Source organism: Sphaerodactylus townsendi, linkage group LG11 (genome assembly GCF_021028975.2).
Source record: "Sphaerodactylus townsendi isolate TG3544 linkage group LG11, MPM_Stown_v2.3, whole genome shotgun sequence".
NCBI classification, from domain to species: domain Eukaryota; kingdom Metazoa; phylum Chordata; class Lepidosauria; order Squamata; family Sphaerodactylidae; genus Sphaerodactylus; species Sphaerodactylus townsendi.
Window position 1 is genome coordinate 2,612,563 of NC_059435.1, and position 21,883 is coordinate 2,634,445.

At 47.4% G+C, this 21,883-nt stretch overlaps 1 protein-coding gene across 4 annotated transcripts in view; it reads right to left on the reverse strand.

Annotated features, from left to right (window-relative positions):
* G3BP2 (G3BP stress granule assembly factor 2) overlaps positions 1-21,883 on the reverse strand; it is a 134,614-nt gene that overhangs the window by 79,413 nt on the left and 33,318 nt on the right. For all 4 annotated transcript variants that reach the window (XM_048510643.1, XM_048510640.1, XM_048510642.1 and 1 more), the window contains exon 5: positions 16,181-16,271. In XM_048510643.1, coding sequence (XP_048366600.1) covers positions 16,181-16,271 — 91 coding nt within the window. The remainder of the gene's footprint in view (positions 1-16,180; positions 16,272-21,883) is intronic.

A 21,883-nucleotide genomic window follows, 5' to 3' on the forward strand; every position in this document is an offset into this window, starting at 1 on the left:
CCCCGTGTTGAATCTTTCATTCCTGGGAAGGTAATTGAGAGAGTGGTGTTGGAGCAGCGTCAGGGTTTCCTGGAGGACACATCGGTGCTCAATCCCTTCCAGTCCAGCTTCCGTGCTGGGCATGGGACAGAGACGGTCCTTGTCGCTGTCACAGATACGCTCCGCATGCAGCTTGATTGAGGCAGATCGGCGCTGCTGGTATTAGATCTAACTGCAGCGTTTGATATGGTCGATCACTACCTTTTGACCCACCACGTGGCCGCTTCTGGAGTGCGGGGCATTGCCCTTCAGTGGGTTGCCTTGTTTCTCCAGGATAGGGGTCAGCAAGTATGGTGTGGGGACCAGGCCTCCAAAAGGTGCCCGCTTAATTGCAGTGTGCCCCAGGGGGCTCTGCTATCCCCACTCTTATTTAACATCTACATGCGACCCCTTGCTCAGTTGGTGCGGAACTTTGGGCTGGTCTGTCATCAATATGCTGATGACACCCAGCTCATTCTGTTGATGGAGAGAGGGACCACCTCCACCCCTGAGGCTCTACAACATTGTTTGGAGGCGGTCGCTGGTTGGTTGAAGCAGAGCAGGTTAAAACTCAATCCATCGAAGACGGAGGTCCTCTGGGTGGGTCATGGTGAGGTGTTGAGGGATTTTCAGCCGCCGGTATTAGAAGGGGTTCCTCTGGCCCCGACTTCTTTGGCCTGTAGCCTGGAGGTCCGCCTGGATTCCTCTCTTTCTGTGGCGACCCAGGTGGCCCATGCTACTCAGGTGGCATTTTTCCATCTTTGCCAAGCCCGGCCGCTGGCCCTTTACCTCTCCCAGGCTGACCTGGCCATGGTGATCCATGCAAAGGTCACCTCCAGGTTAGACTATTGTAACTCGCTCTATGCAGGCCTTCCTTTGCGTCTGACCTGGCAGTTGAAGCTGCTCCAGTATGCAGCGGCCCAGCTTCTGATGGGGGCTCCTTTAGAGATCACATCACCCCCATGCTTCGCCGCTTGCACTGGCTCCCAGTGGGATTCCGATCACCTTCAAAGTGCTGGTGTTGACCTTTAAGGCCCTTCGCGGCCTGGGGTCCTCATATCTTCGAGACCGTCTCACCCCATATGTCCCGAGTAGGCCTCTCCGATCAGCAGAGGCCCATTTACTGGTGGTCCCTTGCCCCTCAGTGATGCGGCTGGCCTCAACTCGGGTGGAACACTCTTCTATCAGCTGTCAGGGCCCTGCGGGACCTTGGTGAGTTCTGCAGGGCCTGCAAAACTGAGTTGTTCCACCGTGCTTTTGGGGAGGCCGGCTGTGGACTGTCTGCCCCCTCTTGATGCCCTCTGATGCGTTTCTACCATCTCCAGCACTGCCGGTATTGTAGTATATAATGTAATTTAATGTATATAATGTAATATATACATTATATTAATTTAATAATAATTTAATTGGATTTGTTTTACGCTGCTAAAGGAATTTTAATGTTATCTATGTCTATTGTTGTTTTATTGCCGAGATGGCCTTGTACACCGCTGAGAGCCCTTCAGGGGTTGAGCGGTAATAATAATAATAATAATAATAATAATAATAATAATAATAATAATAATAATAATAATAATAATAATAATATACAACATAAGAACAGCTAAGAACTGGTGGGAACATTGTCCAGAGAAAGTAATGGAAAAAGAGAAGGTCAAGATCCTGTGGGACTTTCGAATCCAAACGGACAAAGTGTTGAAACACAATACACCAGACATCACCGTGATCGAGGACAAGAAAGTGAGCATCATCGACATAGCAGTCCCCGGTGACAGCAGGGTCATTGAAAAAGAACATGAGAAGGTTACTAGATACCGCGATTTGAAAATCGAGCTTCAGCGTCTATGGCACAAACCAGCTGAGGCCATCCCAGTGGTAGGGTTGGCGATTCGGCCCCTCCCCGAACGGCAATTCTGCCGAGATCAGCCAGTTCGGGGAGGGTCAGAGGGCCAAGGGGCCGAGCCCGCCCCCTCCGCACTAGGCGCGATCCAAACACTACTCATTCAGATCGGGCCCTTCCACTGAGTGGCGGCTTCTCCGAGCCAGCTGGAGGAAAATACCTTCCAGTCCCGCCCTCAGCTGGCAAAAGGGAAGCTGGCGCCTGGCAGCCTCCACGCTTTGCTTCCATGCTGTCTTCCAATCGGAAGGATTGGCGGCAGCCGGAGCTTGGGCGGGGGAGGGGGGGGAAGGGAACAGAGAAGCCACCCACCCATCCCAGCAGTGGTGCCAAACTGCCTACTACCTCTCCTACCCCACTGGTTCCTTCCATCCGGAAGGATCGCAGAGCGGGGGGAGGGGGTGTAAGGAAGAAAGAATCTCCCAGAAGTTCAATGGATCCTCATGAATTCAATCCAAACCAATCATGCATCCAATGCTCTGCGGCACCGAAGTGGTGCAAAAACCTGTTTAAAAAGCTAATGCTTTTTCACTTGGTCTCCCCAAAATCACCACCACATCATGGCACAAGTCCTTAGACACATGTCTGCACAAAGCAATCATATATCCCATGCTTCATGGTCCAACAGTGCCCTCAAAACATGGTCAAAAAGCATAGATCCTCACGGATCCTAATCCTAACTTTGCCCCCCCTCAACCAGGGGATATGATCAGGAAAGTGTCCTGAAAATACCCTGAAATTTTGATGTCACTAGCTTAAAAAAAATTTTTTTGTGGAACCTCCATGTGCAAGAGCAGTGAAACACACAAAACTTTTTTTAAAGCTAGTGACACCAAAATTTCAGGGTACCTCCAGGAGACACTCATGATGATAATCCCCAAGTTTGGTGAAGTTTGGTTGAGGGGCCCCCAAGTTATGGACTCCCAAAAGGGTACTCCTTCCCCCATTGTTTCCAATGGGAGCTAAGCAGATGGGGGCTACCCCTTTTGAGGGTCCATAACTTTGGCCATCCCCAACCAAACTTCACCAAACTTGGGGTGTGTCATCAGGACAGTCTCTTTATGATACCCTGAAATCTTGGTGCGGATAGGTCCAAAAATGAGCCCCCTGCAGGCACCCCCAGAAATTTCCCATTGAGAGACATGGAGCAAATTCACAGAGAAATGAAGAATCTTGGGCACATTGCTGGGGGTGCCTGCGAGAGGCTCATTTTTGGACCTATCCGCACCAGAATCTTAGGGTATCATAGAGAGACTGTCCTGATGGCACACCCCAAGTTTGGTGAAGTTTGGTTGAGGGGGGCCAAAGTTATAGACCCTCAAAAGGGGTAGACCCCATCTGCTTAGCTCCCATTGGAAACAATGGGGGATAGAAGCACCCACTTTGCGGGCCCATAACATTGGCCCCCCTCAACCAAACTTCACCAAACTTGGGGAGTATCATCAGGAGAGTCTCCTTAAGATACCCTGAAATTTTGGTGCCGATAACTTATAAAAATGCACCCCCTGCAGACCGAAACGCAAAAAACACCAAAAAAATAAAAACGCATCCGAGAATCTTGGATGCTGCTGTAATTTCGGGTGGATCCAAGCCTGGCAGGCTCAGATCTCGGGAGATCCAACCCCACACACCTGAACTGGGCCTGAACACGAGCCGAATTTTTTTCCAATCTACCAACCCTATCCAGTGGTAATCGGCACGCTGGGCGCTATCCCAAAAACACTAGGGCAGAACTTAAAACATCTTCGAATTGACAATTTAATTTAATTCGAATTGACAATTTAATTTTTTTTCGAATTGACAATTGTCAAATTCAGAAGGCAGCCCTGCTGGGATCTGCACGAATACTACGCCGATACATTACAACTTCCTAGGCCTCTGAGTGAGGCTCGAATTGTAATGAAGGCCAACAACCAGCTAAAGATCTGGCAGCTGTGAAATCTACTACTACTACAACAACAACAACAAAATATGGCTGGCGGGGGAGTTGCTGCAGTTACTTGCAACAGCTGTGGAATGTTTGTTTTTTGCTGGAGGATGTGCGTAGCTACACTTGCAGCAAGTGTAAGTTGGTTGCTCTCTTAGAAGAGAAGGTCCAGCAGCTTGAAGCGCAAGTATCTACACTTCAAGAAATTAGATACAAGGAAGATTTCATCAACACAGTGGAGCTGACAAAACTGAGTGAGGAACGGATCGACAATCTCTCTGAGGCAGATGGCTGCTCTCAAGTGCTGGATTTGGACAACTGGAAAAATGTCACACAAAGAAGTAGAGTGTCTAGGGAGCATTCTTTGAGCTTAAACCTACAAAATTGTTTTGAAGTTCTCTCCCTTCCCAGCGAGGACGAGGATAAGGAAGCTGCACAGGAGCAACTGAGCCGTACATCAGAGAACGTGCAAGCAATAGAAGGTTCAGCCCACAGAATGGCAAAACATCAGAGGAGACGTGTAGTTATGGTTCGGGACTCCCTGCTGAGGGGAACAAAAGCAGCGATTTGCAGACCTGATAAGATGTCACGAGAGGTATGCTGTCTCCCTGGGGCAAAAATTTGTGATGTCACTGAGAGGCTGATGAGACTTGTTAAGCCCACTGACAGTTACCTGTTCCTTCTGATCCATGTGGGGACAAATGACACTGCAAGACGTAACTTTCGGGACAGCAGAAGGGATTTTGAGGCTTTGGGAAAGAAGCTGAAGGATCTGGATGTACAAGTTGTCTTCTCATCCCTGCTCCCGGTTGAAAGACGTGGCCCATGGAGAGAAAGAGTAGTGAAGGTGAACAATTGGCTTCGTCAATGGTGCCGTCAGAAACAATTTGGGTTCTTGGACCATGGTCTGGGGTTTCATGAAGAGGGACTGCTGGCAAGGGATGGGTTGCACCTGTAGGAAGAAACATCTTTGCCAGGAGGCTCACAAACCTGATTAGAAGGGCTTTAAACTGAGTTATGTGGGGGAGGGAGACAATATTCAGACAGATAGGAGTTCAAAAAATGATAGTGATGGTAGTCCAAAGGTTATAGAGAGAACTGAGTGAATAGGTCAAGAAGGCAACAGCGGGAGGGAAAAAATCTTAAAGAAGCAGCCAGAGGAAATGCACCATGGCCTTCGATGTCTCTACACCAATGCACAGAGTATGGGAAATAAACTAGATGAACTTGAATTCTTAATGCAGCAAAACAAATATGATATTATAGGCATCACTGAAACCTGGTGGGATGAGTCTCATGATTGGAACATAAGAATTGAAGGGTATAATCTATTTCAGAGAAACAGATCAAATAGGAAAGGAGGAGTAGCATTATACGTAAAAGACTGTTACAGCTGTGAGCAGGTCCATGACTTAAATCCTCCAAGCCAGACTGAGAGAATCTGGGTAAAAATAAAAGGGAAGAGAAACAACACTGATCTAATTGTGGGGGTCTATTATAGACCCCCATGCCAGTCTGAAGAGATGGATGAGGCATTTTTGGAATAGATGACCAAACTTGCACAAAGAGAAATAGTAGTAATGGGAGACTTCAATTATCCAGATATTTGCTGGGAGTCAAACTCTTCCAAGACAGTCAGGTCCAACAAATTTCTCACTTGCCTTGCATACAATGTCATGGTCCAGAAGGTGGAAGAAGCAAGAAGGGGAACTGCTATTTTAGATCTGCTCCTAACCAATAATGATGACCTGATTAGTGAAGTGAAAGTGGTAGGGGTCTTAGGTGGGAGTGATCATCTCCTGGAGTTTGCTATACAGTGGAAAGGGGATGCTAAGCATAGTCATACACACATTCTATATTTTAAGAAAGCAGGTTTCAGTAAGCTTAGGAATCTACTTGGTGCGATCCCATGGTCAAAAATACTAAAAGAGAAAGGAGTGCATGATGGCTGGGAGTTTCTCAAAAGTGAGATCTTGAGGGCACAATTTCAAACAGTTCCAATGAGGAGGAAAAATGGGAGTTGTCTAAGGAAACCAGGATGGCTGTCTAAAGAACTTTCAACTGGGGTAAGATTTAAAAAGGACATGTACAAGAAATGGAAAAGAGGGGAAACCACCAAAGAGGAATTCAAACAAATAAGCAGGATGTGTACAGAGAAAGTCAGAAAAGCTCAAGCTCACAATGAGCTGAGGGTTAGGGTTAGAGGCTTGCCAGAGAGGTTAAAAACAACAAAAAAGGCTTTTTTTATATGTCCATAGCAAAAGGAAGAAAAATGATAGGATAGAGTCACTGCATGGAGGGGATGGCAAAATACTAACAGGGGATGGAGAAAAGACAGAACTACTCAACACCTTCTTTGCCTCAGTCTTTTCCCAAAAAGGAAACACTGCACATCCAGGAGAAAAAGAAACATAAGATACAGTAGGAGAAATGCAGCACAAAATAAATAAAGAGGTAGTGCAGGAATACCTAGCTACTTTAAACTAATTCAAATCTTCAGGGCCTGATGAACTGCATCCCAGGGTATTAAAAGAACTGGCAGAAGTAATCTCAGAACCACTTGCTATAATCTTTGGCCCCTTCCGCACACGCAAAATAATGCGTTTTCAAACCACTTTCACAACTGTTTGTAAGTGGATTTTGCCATTCCGCACAGCTTCAAAGAGCACTGAAAGCAGTTTGAAAGTGCATTATTCTGCATGCGCGGAATGAGCCTTTGAGAACTCCCGGAGAACAGGAGAAGTCCCAGTGGACTGGAGGAGGGCTAATGTTATCCCCATCTTCAAAAAGGGGAAAAAGGAGGACCCTAATAATTACCGTCCAGTCAGCCTGACATCAGTACCAGTGAAGATTCTGGAGCAGATCATTAGACAGACGGTCTGCCAGCACTTAGAAGGGAATACTGTGATCACAAAAAGTCAGCATGGGTTTCTGAAAAGCAAGCCATACCAGACCAATCTTATCTCTTTTTTTTTTATAAAGTGATGAGCTTGGTAGACCAAAGGAATGCTGTGGACATAGAATACCTGGATTTTAGTAAAGCTTTTGACAAGGTGTCCCATAATATTCTCACAAGTAAGCTAGTGAAATGTAGACAATGCTACTATTAGATGGATTTCTAATTGGTTGTTCGATCGAACTCAAAGGGTGCTCATCAATGGCTCATCTTCATCTTGGAAAGAAGTGACTAGTGGGGTGCCACAGGGTTCTGTCCTGGGCCCAACACTATTTAATATTTTTTATCAACGAATTGGATAATGGAATAGAGGGCATGCTAATAAAATTTGCAAAGGACACCAAATTAGGAGGGGTATCTAATACACCAGAGGACAGAGTCAGAATTCAAAATGACCTAAACAGATTAGGCAGCTGGGCCAAAACAAACAAAATGAGTTTCAACAGAGATAAATGTAAGATACTACACGCAGGCAGAAAAAAATGAAATGCACAGATATAGGATGGGTGACACCTGGCTTGATAACACTACATGCGAAAGAGATCTGGTAGTCTTAGTAGACCATAAACGAAATATGAGTCAGCGTGATGCGGCAGCCAAGAAGCCAATGCGATTCTGGGTTGTATCAATAGGAGTACAGTGTCAAGATCGAGGGTTGTAATTGTACCTCTCTATTCTGCACTGGTTAGACCTCACCTGGAATATTGTGTACAGTTCTGGGTACCGCAGTTTAGGAGGGATATTGACCGGCTGGAGCGGGTCCAGAGGAGGGAAACCAAAATGGTGAAGGGTCTGGAATCCATGCCCTACGAGGGGAGGCTAAGGGAGCTGGGGATGTTTAGTCTGGAGAAGTGTAGGTTAAGGGGTGAAATGATAGGCATGTTTAAATATTTGAAGGGATGTCATGTCGAAGAGGGAGCAAGCTTGTTTTCTGCTGCCTCAGAGATTAGGACCCGGAGTAATGGATTCAAGGTGAAGGAAGAGAGATTCCAACTAAACATAAGGAAGAACTTCCTGACCATCAGGGCTGTTCGACAGTAGAATTCACTGCCTCGGAGAGTGGTGGAGTCTCCTTCTTTGGAGGTTTTAAAACAAAGGCTGGATCAGCATATGTCGGGAGTTCTTTGATTGTGTGTTCCTGCATTGGAGGGGGTTGGACTTGATGGCCCTTGTGGTCTCTTCCAACTCTGTGATTCTATGATTTTAAATCCAGTTTGGTGAACACCTTGCCTTTGGAGAGCTGTCTCAACAAGTCTTTGATCAAGGGAAGGGGGTATTTGTTGTTCAGGGACACTGTATTCAGGCCTCTGTAGACCGTACAAAGGTGGAGGGAGCCATCCTTCTTTTTGCAGAAAAGGACGGGCCCCCCCATATGAGACTTGGAAGCTCTAACGAATCCCCTTGTTAAGTTCTTGTCAATGAACTCCCGCAGAGCCGCCAGTTCGCGGGGGCTCATCTGGTACAGTTTCCCCTTGAGATGTTGGGCACCCGGGACCAGCTCGACCGAGCAGTTGGTGCTGCGGTGGGGTGGCAGGCGGTAACACTCTCCCTCGGCGAAGGCCTTAGCGAGGTCACAGGAGGGTCCCAGGAGGGCGGAGGTGCGAGGCGGTGGCACCATCAGGGAACCCGCCAAAAGCCAACTGCCGTCACTGGAATGGGCTGAGGGAGGAGCCGTGGGATCTGGCAGGGCCCCACCAGGAGGGGCGGGGAGGCGAACGACATGTTCCAACCACCAGATGTCCGGGTAATGGTGAACTAACCAGGGCATACCTAGCACTAGGGGATAGCTGCCCAACTTGGCCACTACGAATTGCCATTGTTTGCTGTGCCCCGCAAACGATACGACCACTGGCTCTGACTTGTGGGTGAAAAGTCCCCTCCCCCCCCGTACAGTGCTGTCCATCTGCTCGGAGCGGCCGTTTCAGTTTAATGAGTCCGAGTCTTAATGCTGCCACCAAATCAGGGTGGATCAGGCATGTCGAGCAACCTGAGTCAATGAGGGCCTCAGAATGGGTACTGGTCTGAGACCGGGGGAGGGAAAGTGACAATGGACAGTGGAGAAAGCAGTCACCCACTCCTTGGCGCCTGCAGGGACGACCTGGCCGTCGGCGCTCCTTAGGTCAGGTTGCCGTCGTTTCCCGCTGGTGCACTGTAGTCCTGGGTGTCCGATGCCTCTGAGTCACTCGAGTTCCCGGCTTGGGCAGCCAGGTTAAGGGCAGCTCTGGCTGTGCCGGGGCGAGGTCATTGGGAACCTTTTGTGGGGGTTCCCAAGTACTGTGGGCCCTTGGTTCTGGAAGCAGCTGCTGGGGTGCGGCGACCGGGATATGATGCGATGAGGTGGCCACCTTCTTCACAGTGTAGGCACAGGCCCAAGCGGCGACAGCGGGTGCAAGTGGATTTGAGGGGGCCCGCTTGTGTCTTCTCGTTATCCACAGCCTTCTCTGGCATCCAGAGCAGCTGACGTTGGGCGTTGTTCCGACTGCTCCACTTGCTGGATCCGCAGCTTGGTGTCCCCTGCCCACCTGATCCATTCCATCAATGTCTCAGGATCGCCGTGGATCAGGGCCCATTGTAGTATGTTGGGGTGAAGAGAGTTCTTGAAGAGCTGGACCAGGACCAACTCAGACCACACACGCAAGTGGCTGGCCAGCCTGCGGAAGTCAGTGGTGAATTCGCTGACTGAGCGGTTCCCTTGCCTTATGCCAGTGATGGTGAACCTTTTCGAGACCGAGCGCCCAAATTGCAACCCAAAACCCACTTATTTATCGCAAAGTGCCAACACAGCAATTTAATCTGAATACTGAGGTTTTAGTTTAGAAACGCGTTACTTGGGAGTAAGCTTGGTGAAGCAACCAAGCTACACTTCAAATGGGTGAATCACAACCCTAGGAGGGTTTACTCAGAAGCAAACCCCATTGCCAGCAACCAAGCTAGGGAAACAATTGTGCCTAGGCCAGCCTAGATGTGTGTGTGTGTGAGTGGGGTGTGTGTGTGATTTTCCGCCCCTCCACATGACGGACTCTGCACGTGTGCCTACAGAAAGGGCTTTTGAGTGCCACTTCTGGCACTAATGCCATAGGTTTGCCACCGCTGCCTTAGTTCGCCCTGAGCTTTCTCTTCTGTCAAAGGGTCCTCGAACCTCTGTCGTAGGGCCAGCAGGAACTGTTCAAGGTTGTGGAGTTCCGGCACTTCTTACTCTACTAGTCCCACAAGCCAATTAGCAGCTTCTCCCAATCTCGAACACTGTCTCCCGGTCCAAGTAGAAGCTGCTACCGTGAATTTCCATGTACAAACCCACTTGGATCAAGAAAAAGGCAAGCTCGTCTGGGTTCCCATCGAAGTCCACCTTAAAACTTTTTTGAGACCCTCCCTGGGACTCAGGGCCTTGTCGGTAGGTCGGAACACTCCTCCCTACGACAACCTACCTGCCGCCCTGGTGCTGGGACTGCAGTTCAGTGTAAAGTCAGCCAGCTGCCCCTGTAGGGAGCGCAGCTCGATTCTCAGTTCACCTTTAGTATCGTCCCCCTCAACCCCCTCCTCAGCTGTGGGGAGCTCGAGAGCCATTTTCTCCCTTTCCCATCAGGAATGCCACTTGCTGCCAAAGGTTGGATTGTAGCTGGTCCCTCTCCCAAGTGACTTCCTCTGTCCAGAGTCGCAGTGCCTCGTAAGCACGCCGCTGCTTGTCTGCCTCAGGGTTCGATCAACTCCCCAGCGCTTGGGATTTTGGCTAGGAATGTTGCCAGGCATGCTTGTTCCCCATTCATGTCTTCACAGAGGGTGCCAAACCCCGTCCAGGACGAACGGCAGGGGATGTCTTGCCCGCTTGTTCGGGTGTAGGTCACCTCACTTGAGTCCCTCATCCTACTAGGGAGATAGTGGGCATAGATTTGTTCTCCTGACCCAGCCATGCCTATAGGACAGGGATCTGCAACCTGCGGCTCTGGAGCCACATGCGGCTCTTTCATCCTTGTATTGCGGCTCTGCATAGTTTGGGTCCTCTCAGCCTCCTTCAGAGAGTCGCCCTAAGGCCGTGATGGCGAACCTTTGGCACTCCAGATGTTATGGACTACAATTCCCATTAGCCCCTGCCAGTATGGCCATTCGGCCATGCTGGCAGGGGCTGATGGGAATTGTAGTCCATAACATCTGGAGTGCCAAAGGTTCGCCACCACTGCCCTAAGGGTTAATGGAAAAGAGTCCCTGTTCCTAGCGAGGCACAGCCCAAGATGGCCATCCCAAGCCACTTCCAGCTTCCCTGTCCCAGCTGCCTGGTTGGCTGATGCCAGTGATGCCAGCATGGGGCGGGGGTTGAGCACTGTTGGTGGATCCTCTTGAACAGGTGAGCGGCGAAGGGTGGGAAATGGGAGGGAATTGCAGGAGCGCAGATTTTCAGCGCAATCATAACCTCAGTCTGCCCCCCTTGGATGGGGGAGTCAAGGGTCGACCCTGTTTTGGGTGGCCTCATTTCCCCCTCCCCCGGGTCCTTCTTGGGGGGCGGGACCACATGGGAGACCCCAGAAGGGCCACCTTGGGTTGCAGACCCCTCCCCCAGTAGCCCCGCTGAGCTCCAGGGGCTTTCCTAGCGGATAGAAGCCTGGCTGAGTCCAAGTGAGAAAGATGATGTCGGGTTTTAAAGGAGTTATTACCTGCAGCCCTGCAAGGTTGCATTCGTTGGGGCTGTTTGATGGGAAGGTGGGGGTAGTTGGGAATTGTTTGCTTTTGCATTGCCAAGGAGGGCAGGAGCGCATGGGGAAAGCCTTGTATGTGGATCTTGGAAGGTTTACTTCAGAGTAAGCCAGTGGAGGGTAAGCTTGTAGATCGTGGAAGGGAGGAAGGCCGGGATCATCCTCAGCCATGGTTGTCGCGAGTTGCCAACTCCCGGCGGGCAAATTCCAGGACATTTGGGGGTAGATTCTCAGAAGCTATGGCTTTTGGGACCGGGGCGGGGACCTTGCTCAGTGACTAATATGGCTGTCGAGTCTACCCTCCATGGCAGACATGGTCTGTTATTATTTTTTAAGAGTTCAAAATGTTCAAAATGTGTTCTTTACATAAATAAAATATAATTTTCTCTGCAGCACTTCATGGATTTCATAAGCAACACACTATAATTAAAGCATAAAGGTAAAAAAACAATATATACAGTGTTATCTTCATTTTAAATATCAAAAAGTATTTGCGGCTCCAAGTGTTTTCTTTTCCATGGAAAACGGGTCCAAATGGCTCTTTGGGTGTTAAAGGTTGCCAACCCCTGATATAGGAGGTCTGGGCACATGGTAGAACAATAAGAGTGAGTTCCAGCACAATGTAAGGCTGAACACACTCAGACAAAGCTAACTTTTTTAAAAAAAGAACTTTATTGATTTTTGTGGCCCTAGCTACAGGATGCTGGAACTGAGGATTCTTGTTTTTCCCCTCCCCCCCAGCTCCTGGCCTCTCATTGGTTCTGAAGCTTGGTGGGATGTAGCTTCTCAGTTGGTTTTCCTGCTCTTTTTGGAAAAAGGCGGGAGCCAGTGCATGCTGGGAGTTGCAGTTCTGACAGTAAGGAGGTAATCTTGAGTTTGAATGACTATTTTTTTTTAGCGTATTGTCGACGGCTTTCACAGCTGGATTCAACTGGTTCTGGTGGGTTTTCCGGGCTGTGTGGCTGTGGTCTGGTGGATTTTGTTCCTTTGTTCCAGGAACAAAATCCACCAGACAATGGCCACAAAGCCCGGAAAACCCACCAGAACTATTTTTTTTAAGCTTTCTGCCTTTCACATGGGAATCTCCCAGACTCAGTTTGAATACTTCCCAAGCTAAAGGATTAAGGATAGGAAGGAATAGAACTAACACAACAATATTAACCACAACACGTAAAAACACTATTGTGCACAAAGGATAGCCCCTAAAGGCTCAAAGGAGTTTTTAGTGAGGGCTGAAAGAACTCCATGTAGCATCCAAGAAGAATATCTGTAGGTATCAGGGAGTACTGGTGTATGCAAACCATTTGAGAAAAAGTATAATGTGAAGGTATCTGTTGAGAGGAACGTCTGCTCTTTGGAGTAAGATAGTAACTATAGCTTCCACCTGGGGGCCACGAAGATCATCACCATCCACTCCTGACATATCTTTCACAGATCTTTCATTATTACAGCTAGCAGCAGGAAGGCACACACAAATCTCTTGGGTAATGGAGAAGTTAGGATATTCACTTGTTCCAGTCAAGGATGATAGTACCCGAGAAAGAATCATGGTACTCAATGACAGCACGTCACACTAAAGAGGGATCCACCATCAGGAATCTGAACCTGGCCACAGTGTTAGAAGGTCTCCTGTTTGAGGGACCATTTGTTCTCATCAATTGTCTGCCTGTTCAGCCAGCCTGCTGGGGTGTTTAGGGAGCCCTGAATGTGTTCTGCCAAAATGGATCAAAGGTATTTCTCTCCCCAAGAAAGTATGAGTTGTTCCTCCTAGTGCAGAGTGGGGGATTTGGACCTCCTTTGCTAGTCAATATGGGTCTTGGCTGGCTAGACTGGCATTTGTGAATATTTGAATGAGGTTCTCTGGGAAGTAGGAGTGGCCTTGCATCAATTTGGGAAGTAGGAGTGGCCACGCTGGTAATTTCAGCAACGAAAACAGCTGATAGAATTCACTCCTTGTATTTACCTAATATTCTAATAAAACCAGGATCCCATACTACCCCTGAACTTTTTACAGATGTAGCCAAACCCACTCTAACCAAAGTGGGCTGGGAGGCCAAAGTCTGTCTTATCAGCCAGTTTGTCTGCATTCAATTTTATCTGGATTTCCACACGTCTCCTTCCACAAGTTACTTCATATAGAAAATAGAAACTCCCAAGTAACCACACCTAAACAAGCTAGGAAAGACATCACAGAGTCTCCGTTGCCACAGGTGACACATTGATTTATTACACAAAATAAGACAGGGCCAAATGCTTCCAGTATTTCACATCCCATTCAACTACCTTGAGAAATAGGCACAGAATAGCCAGATATCTCATGATAGTTAGTTGCCTGAAGCAGATAAAACATGCACAAGCAAATTATGTAAGAAAAGTTTAGTATTCTTATTGATTGTCATTTCAAAATCTGCAAGTCAATGATGTTCATGATGATTGGTCTTACCAATATCATTCTGTATGTGGTGTCATGCTCTATGCCAGGGGTTCCGAAAGTACATAGAGATAGGTGGGGATTCTACCAAGTAGGGTTTCTGATTAGCTGTGCAGATTTTTAAAGATACTTGGAGTACTGTGCTCAGTTTGGGGCACCACAGTTTAAGGAGGATGTAGACAAGCTGAATGCTGTTCGGAGGAGGGTCATGAAGAGGGTGAAGGGTTGGAAACCAAGTCCTGTGAGGAACAGCTTCAGGAGAGGCTGGAGAGGAGACGACTGAGAGATAATATGCCAGCCACCTTCAAGTATTTGAAGAGCTGTCATGTAGAGGATGGTGCAGAATTGTTGTGTTGCCCCAGCCCCAACAGATTAAAATTAGATCAAGAATGTTCAGCTAAACATTAGAATTTCCTGACGCTTAAAGTGGTTCCTCAGCAGAACAAGTTTCCTTGCAAGGTCATGAACACGTCTTCCTTTGAGGCTCCTCTGCAGAGGCTGGACGGCCCCCTCGCAGCAATGCTGACCATGAGAGGACGGGCAGTGAGGTTTGCATCCATCAGTGCTTGGCTCTCAAGGCCCTTTCTTATGTGCCCAGGGCCATGCCAATCGACACTCCTGGTCAGCAAGAACTTTCCTCCCGGCCACACTGGCTGCAGATCCTGGAGGTATTTTGCCATCTTCTGGGTATGGAGCAGGGTCACTGCATACATGTGTGTGTGTGTGGGGGGGGGGGGGAGTTGTAAATATCCTTCATTGTGCAGGGGGTTAGACTAGATGATCCTGGAGATCCCTTCCTATTCTATGCTTCTATGATTTAAGTTTCAAATTGCTGTAACTCCCCAAGTGTTTGAGCTGGTTCAGGCAAAAGCCATGGAAGGTGCTGCTGCTGCTGCTGCTGCTCGAATGAGCAGTGACGCTACCCAGAGACTGAAGTTCTGGGGCTAGTTTTATGCAGAGCGTGACCCACTGGACTACTGAAGATTTTGATTTTTCCGTCCATATAAGGCCAACAAGGCAATAGTTTTTCTGAAAACTTCAGTTCTAGCCAACTTCAGAAAGGGACAACAGGTCAGAGAACCACTGTTTCCTCGGCCAAAACAGGGCCTCCAACATTATGGATGCTCTCTCTTGCCAGATCGTGTTGATTCACCTCCCGATCAATGGTATGGGTGGAAAGGCATAACAGACCAGCTCCCAGGGCCAGGTCTGCCTGAGTAAGTCTGCATGGGGACCTTTATAATGGGCATAAAACCTGGGAACTTGGCAATTTTCATTAGTGGCACAAAGGTCCAGAACTGGAAGGCTGAACTTCCTGACTATCGTGCTGAACACTGCTGGATTCAGTGTCCACTCGCCCTGGTCTAAATTTGACCAGCTTAACCAACCAGCTTATACATTCAAAACCCCACATGGATGCTCCGCATGGATACTTGCCAGGTTTTTCTCTGACCACACGAGCAGTTTCACTGTCTCTGTATGTAGAGCCAGAGAATGTGTCCTCCCCTGCCTGTTGACAGGAACCTTGGCAGTCACATTGTCTGTCTGGACCAAGACATGTTTTCCTCAACAACTGTTCTGAAATGCTAAAATGCCCAGCCTTACTACTGTTCGAAGGAGGGGAACAAAATGAACAGCTCTTTCCTCCCCTCTTCTGTCAATTTTACTTTCTCTTCTTCGATGTTAGCAATCATGGAACACAGCATTTCCAAAAGCGACCTATCTGGATGCGGGGCTATGAAAAACTGGAGAGAAGGGGAAGGACAGCCCCCTGGAGTTCCTTGGAGGAAGAGAAACTTTCCCCAGCCCTGGTCAGACAGTAGGGGGTGTGAACTAACCATCAGTGAATGATGGAGCCCCACTGAAGGAGAACTGGGGTGTTTTTTAATCTCTTGAACTTTCTTTGCTAAATAAGCTTAGGTCACTTTCATAGATTCCAGAGCTTGAGTTCATCCATTAAATTATTTTGTATTAGACATTTGTACTTAGTGGGAACCCAAAGCAGCTGACAACATTGCTTTCCCTTCTTCTATTTTATCATCACAACCACAATCCTATGAGATATGTTAGGGAGAGAGAATTACTGACTCACAGTCACCTGGCAATCCTTCTAGGGAAGAACGGGGATTCAAACCTGGGTTTCCCAGACCCTCAGTCTGACACTCAAACCATCACAACTCACTAAGATTCAGCGCCAAAATTCATCATTGTCACTTAAGACGAAGAATGCAAACCGAGAACCACGCTTTCCTTGAAATCCCCTCACCTTCATCTAGTTCGGCTTCAGATTCACCAAATACTTCATCTTCGTAACGGAATATGTCATTGTGGACATAAAACTTATTTGGAACAGAGCCCTGAAAAACAAACATACCATAGGTATAAGGAAGCTTAACTATATACCAAGCCAGGCAAGATTACATTCAACCATCAGAAAAAAAAACACCCACTACTACTTTTAATAGAACCAACTAAAACCAGCAGTAAGCGTGCTCGATGGATCCGTGGGTAGGGGTGGGAGATCCTTGTCCACTTGCAATTTTAGTTGGGCCCTAACAGAAGCATTACATGATTATTACTTGCTAACCAAATACCAAAAATGCTATTATTTTCAAATTCAGTCAATATTCCTCTGCATCCATGTGATATATACCAATATATTAAGACCTCTTACCTGCTAAGTTCATTTGGAAAAGTTGGTTGTGTGCACATATCAATTTCCCTCATTCTACCTCAGTAGAGAAACATTCCTGATGGTTGCCAAGCTAAAAGTTCATGTACAGGACTGCCCAAATGAAATGGGTTTTGGTGGACTGACATCGTGGAAGTCTGCAGAAGAGAATAATACTTCTGGACACACTTCAACAATAGATGTTTGAGTCCCATGTCCAAAAATCTCGTAAAGTACTTTGCTCTTCATGCCTAAAACAGCAAAAAGGAGCTGGATTCAAGTGCAATCCCAGTGCTAACTGCTTCTAGCATGTGCTAGTATTACGGGTTCTTTCATCCTCAGAGGAGAAGATTACTCTATTCAAGAATCCTGGCAGTGAATTTTGGGAAGAAGCTCAGAGCTTGGAGGACCTGCCTCTCTGATTCTCATGAATTAATTCATTCTTTCTATCCAAAGGGCCTTCAGAAATGTTCCTTAAGTCAGATCTTCAGCTACATGACACTGTACAGGTTAAGATTCTTCCACAGGACTACAGTGGGCAAAGGGAGCAATGGCAAACCACCTTTGCCCATCTCTTGCCTTGGGAATGCTACAGGGCCACCCATAAGCCAATTCAGCTTAATGGCACTGCCCACCAAAAAGAAAGTCTACCATGTTCGTGGACAAAAACAAATATGAATACTGCAGTAAGATTTGACAAATCATTAGAACTGGTGACGTCCTATTAGAGGAAAAACTCAGTGAGCCAGAGTAGTGGAGGTTGGGGTGATGTTCTCTCACCCACTGACCTGGCTAAAACTCTGGCTGTTTCTCCCCATGCCACAGGCTGTTTCTCCCCATGCCACAGGCTGTTTCTCCCCATGCCACAGGCTGAATGTATGATGATGATGATGAAGAAGAAGAAGAAGAAGAAGAAGAGGAGGAGGAGGAGGAGGAGGAGTTTGGATTTATATCCCCCTTTCTCTCCTGCAGGAGACTCAAAGGGGCTGACAATCTCCTTTTCCTTAACCCCTTCACAACAAACACCCTGTGAGGTAGGTGGGGCTGAGAGAGCTCCGAGAAACTGTGACTAGCCCAAGGTCACCCAGCTGGCGTGTGTGGGAGTGTACAGGCTAATCTGAATAAAATCACATGCCAAGTAAACAAAAACAAAACGGCCAAGGAAAGCCGGGAGTTTAGTGGATACTGGCAAGAACAACGGGAGTTTAGTGGATACTGGCAAGATTAGAACTGATGCTGCAAAGGACAAACGGACTGCCTCCTTCCCTTTCCCCTTCTAACTGAAGAGGTCACTCATTAAATGGATCTCTTCCCTCTTCTTCTTGAAACAGTTCTACTTGCCGGCTACCCCCTCAGCACAGGAACCTTCCTCTTGTGACATAAGGCAGAAAATAATGGGAAGGGGGAGAGAGCCAGACAGCACGACGGTTCACAGGAAGAGGCACTATTTTTCGCCTCGATGTTGGGGCTGGCAGGCAGGCAGACTCAGCCGTCACCACTGTCCAAGCAGATGCCACTCCCTTTGCACAGCCCCACTCAAGAAGGCACATTCATGTGTCCAGGCTCCCAATCGGGCACTCAGCCACTTCCACGGAGGACTGAGAACAGCTGCCCCTTTGGAAACTGGCGGGCCCGATCCTCCCCAGCCAATGCCCGTAGGGAAGGAGTGACAAAACTGCTGTGCAGGAAGTCAGGGCAGGCCAACATGGAAGACCAGCAGCAACAGTGCTCAGATCAGAACAGCTGATAAGCCCATTAGTTACCAAGCTGCTCCCTGCAGAAAGGAAGGCAGGGGTGGAGAAGCAGCAGGGAAGGCTGACCAAGAAGAACTCATCTGACCCACCGGAAGCTAACCTCAAAGGCCAAGTGACCTAATCACATGGGAACAAATGACACAGCAAGACACAGCTTTCGGGACATCAGAAGGGATTTTGAGGCTTCGGGCAGGAAGCTGAAGGATCTGGATGTACAAGTTGTCATTTCATCTCTACTCCTGGTTGAAGGACACAGCCCATGGAGAGACAGAAGAATAGTGGAGGTGAACAAGTGGTGCCGGCAGAAACGATTTGGGTTCTTGGACCACGGTCTGTGGCTTCAGGAAGAGGGACTGCTGGCAAGGGATGGGTTACACCGAACGCCTGTAGGTAGAAACACTTTTGCCAGAAGACTCACAAACCTGATCAGAAGGGCTTTAAACTGAATTATGTGGGGGAGGGAGACAGTATTCAAACAGACAAGAGTTCATCAAGTAATAGTAGCCCAAAAGTTATAAAGAGAACTGAGCAAATAGGTCAAGATGCCAACAGTGGGAGGGAAAAAACCTTAAAGAAGCAGCCAGAGGAAATGCACCATGGCTTTCGATGTCTCTACAACAATGCACAGAGTATGGGAAATAAACAAAATGAACTCGAACTCTTCACACAGCAAAATAAATAAGATATTATAGGCATCACTGAAACCTGATGAGATGAGTCTCATAAATGAAATATATGAATTAAAGGGAATAACCTATTTCAGAGAGACAGGAAAGGAGGAGGAGGAGGACTATTATACGTAAAAGATTATTACAGTTGTGAACATATCCATGACTTAAATCCTGCAAGCCAGGTTGAGAGCATTTGAGTAAAAATTAAGGGGGAGAGAAACAGCACTGATCTCATTGTGAGAGAAGCAGCACTAAAATAGAAACATCTATTTTAGACCCCCGTGCCAGTCTGAAGAGATGGATGAGGCATTCTTGGAACAAATGACCAAACTTTCAGAAAGGAAAGTAGTAGTAGTCATTGCAGAGTTCAAGTATTCTGATGTTTGTTGGGAGACAAATTCTTCCATGACCATCCATGGTCCTCACAGCGACTAGCAGTTACTACCTCGGCACATACAAACATGACGGCAATATATTGCTTTTTCTATAGTAAAGGCAATCAATACATTCCTGCTGCCTTGAAGGTTTTTGATGCTAGGATCAGTTCCTTTTTACTGTATGGTTCCCCCATTTGGATTTCAGCAATGAATAAATAATTTAATTTATTACATTCCAAATTCCTTCAGAAACTAATGGGGCTCCCTAGTTGTGTGCCTTATGTTGCGCTGTTCATAGAGATGGGCCAAACAACTCTAGAAACCTTGGCATGGATAAGGACCATAAAATATTGGCTGCATATACATTTTTGGCATGGATAAGGGCCATAAAATACTGGCTGCATATACATTTTCGGCATGGATAAGGGCCATAAAATATTGGCTGCACATACATTTTCTAGTGGGATCCAATAGTTATATTCCCTCTTTGTTATCAGATCACTTTATTTCAGAATGGTAAACTTTGATCTCTAGAAAGGTTGAAGCTATTGGTTTCCCTTTGGAATCACTCCTTATGCTCACAAAGGTGGAAGCCTTCAGACTAGTTAAGAATAGGCTCTTGGATCGTGATTTTCATTACTTGACTCTTGCAGCCAAGACAACCTGCTCCCCGACTACATTATTAATCCCATGTGAGTGTGGAATTATGGCAACATATCTTCGCCTGGTGATTAATCCCACCCAGAGGAGAGCCTTGGCTACTGCAAGATGTAATGTGCTGCCATCGGCTCTCCTGGAGGGAAGATTTAAGAATATAGAACGTTCCTAAAGGGGTTTGTTCTTGTGATCTGGTTAGAAGAAGAAGAAGAAGAGGAGTTTGGATTTATATCCCCCCTTTCTCTCCTGAAGGAGACTCAAAGGGGCTTACAATCTCCTTGCCCTTCCCCCCTCACAACAAACACCCTGTGAGATAGGTGGGGCTGAGAGAGCTCCGAGAAGCTGTGACTAGCCCAAGGTCACCCAGCTGGCATGTGTAGGAGTGTACAGGCTAATCTGAATTCCCCAGATAAGCCTCCACAGCTCAGGGCGTGCAAAGCTTGGAATCAAACCCGGTTCCTCCAGATTAGATACACAAGCTCTTAACCTCCTACGCCACTGCTGCTCACAGTTGAAACACTTGACCATTCTCTGTTTGTATGCCCTAAATATGATAAGATACACATGAAATATATGAATTCTATTTTCTTGCAATGTTCTCAGTGGCAAGAGTGTTACAAGATACCCAACCTTCTGAACAGCTCTGATGTGCTCTTTTGTGAGACTGTTGCAAATTTTATACTGGAAATGAGTACCTAGCACATAGCTAGGTAAATGAGTACCTAGCGCTGTGGTGGCGAACCTTTGGCACTCCAGATGTTATGGACTACAATTCCCATCAGCCCCTGCCAGCATGGCCAGCCATGCTGGCAGGGGCTGATGGGAACTGTAGTCCATAACATCTGGAGTGCCAAAGGTTCGCCACCACTGACCAAGCACATAGCTAGGGGGTAAAGAATAACTGGGGAAAACAATGGTAAACTACCCCACAAAAACGGCTTGCCTACTTGCAGGGTCGAACACGACTGAAGGAGAAACTTTACCTTTTTTATTCTTCATTGGCTAGACCTCACCCGGAATATTGTGTATAGTTCTGGGCACCACAATTCAAGAAGGATATCGACAAGCTGGAATGTGTCCAGAGGAGGGCAACCAAAATGGTAAAAGGTCTGGAATTCATGCCATATGAGGAGAGACTTAGGGAGCTGGGTATGCTTAGTTTGATGAAGAGAAGGTTAAGTGGTGACATGATAGCCGTATTTAGATATTTGAAGAGATGTCATGTTGGTTGAGGGAGCAAGCTTGTTTTCTGCTGCTCCAGAGACTAGAACCAGGAGTAAAGGGTTAAAGATGAAGGAAAAGAGATTCCACCTAAACATTAGGAGGAACTTCCTGACAGCAAGGGGCTGTTCGACAGTGGAATGCTCAACCTCGGAGTGTAGTGGAGTCTCCTTCTTTGAAGGTTTTTAAACAGAGGCTCGATGGTGCTTTGATTGCCTGTCTCAGGGCGGAAACATTGGGGGTTAGGGTTTTGCTTCTTTCTTCCTGTCCCATCTGGCAACATTCCACGTTCTGGGCGGCGTGCCCGGGATGGTTACTGCCTTAACCTTGCTGCGCTTATCTTATGTGTTTGAAGCTTATTTTCACCCTGTCGTGGGAATTCTGCTTGGGAGTTTGGGGAGGGGCCGGATTGTCCGTAAAAGCAACACCTTGAGCCCGGGATAATCAGAATCCACATTGCGTGTAGTGTGATAGTTGAAGTTTATGAAATAAAAGAACTGATCTCAGTTGCTATATTTTGAGTCCTTTGAGGTTCCTTACATTAGTGTAAGGATGGGGGTTAGGTTTTGCTTCTTCTCCCTGTCCTTGGCACATTCCATGTTCTGGGCGGCGTGCCCG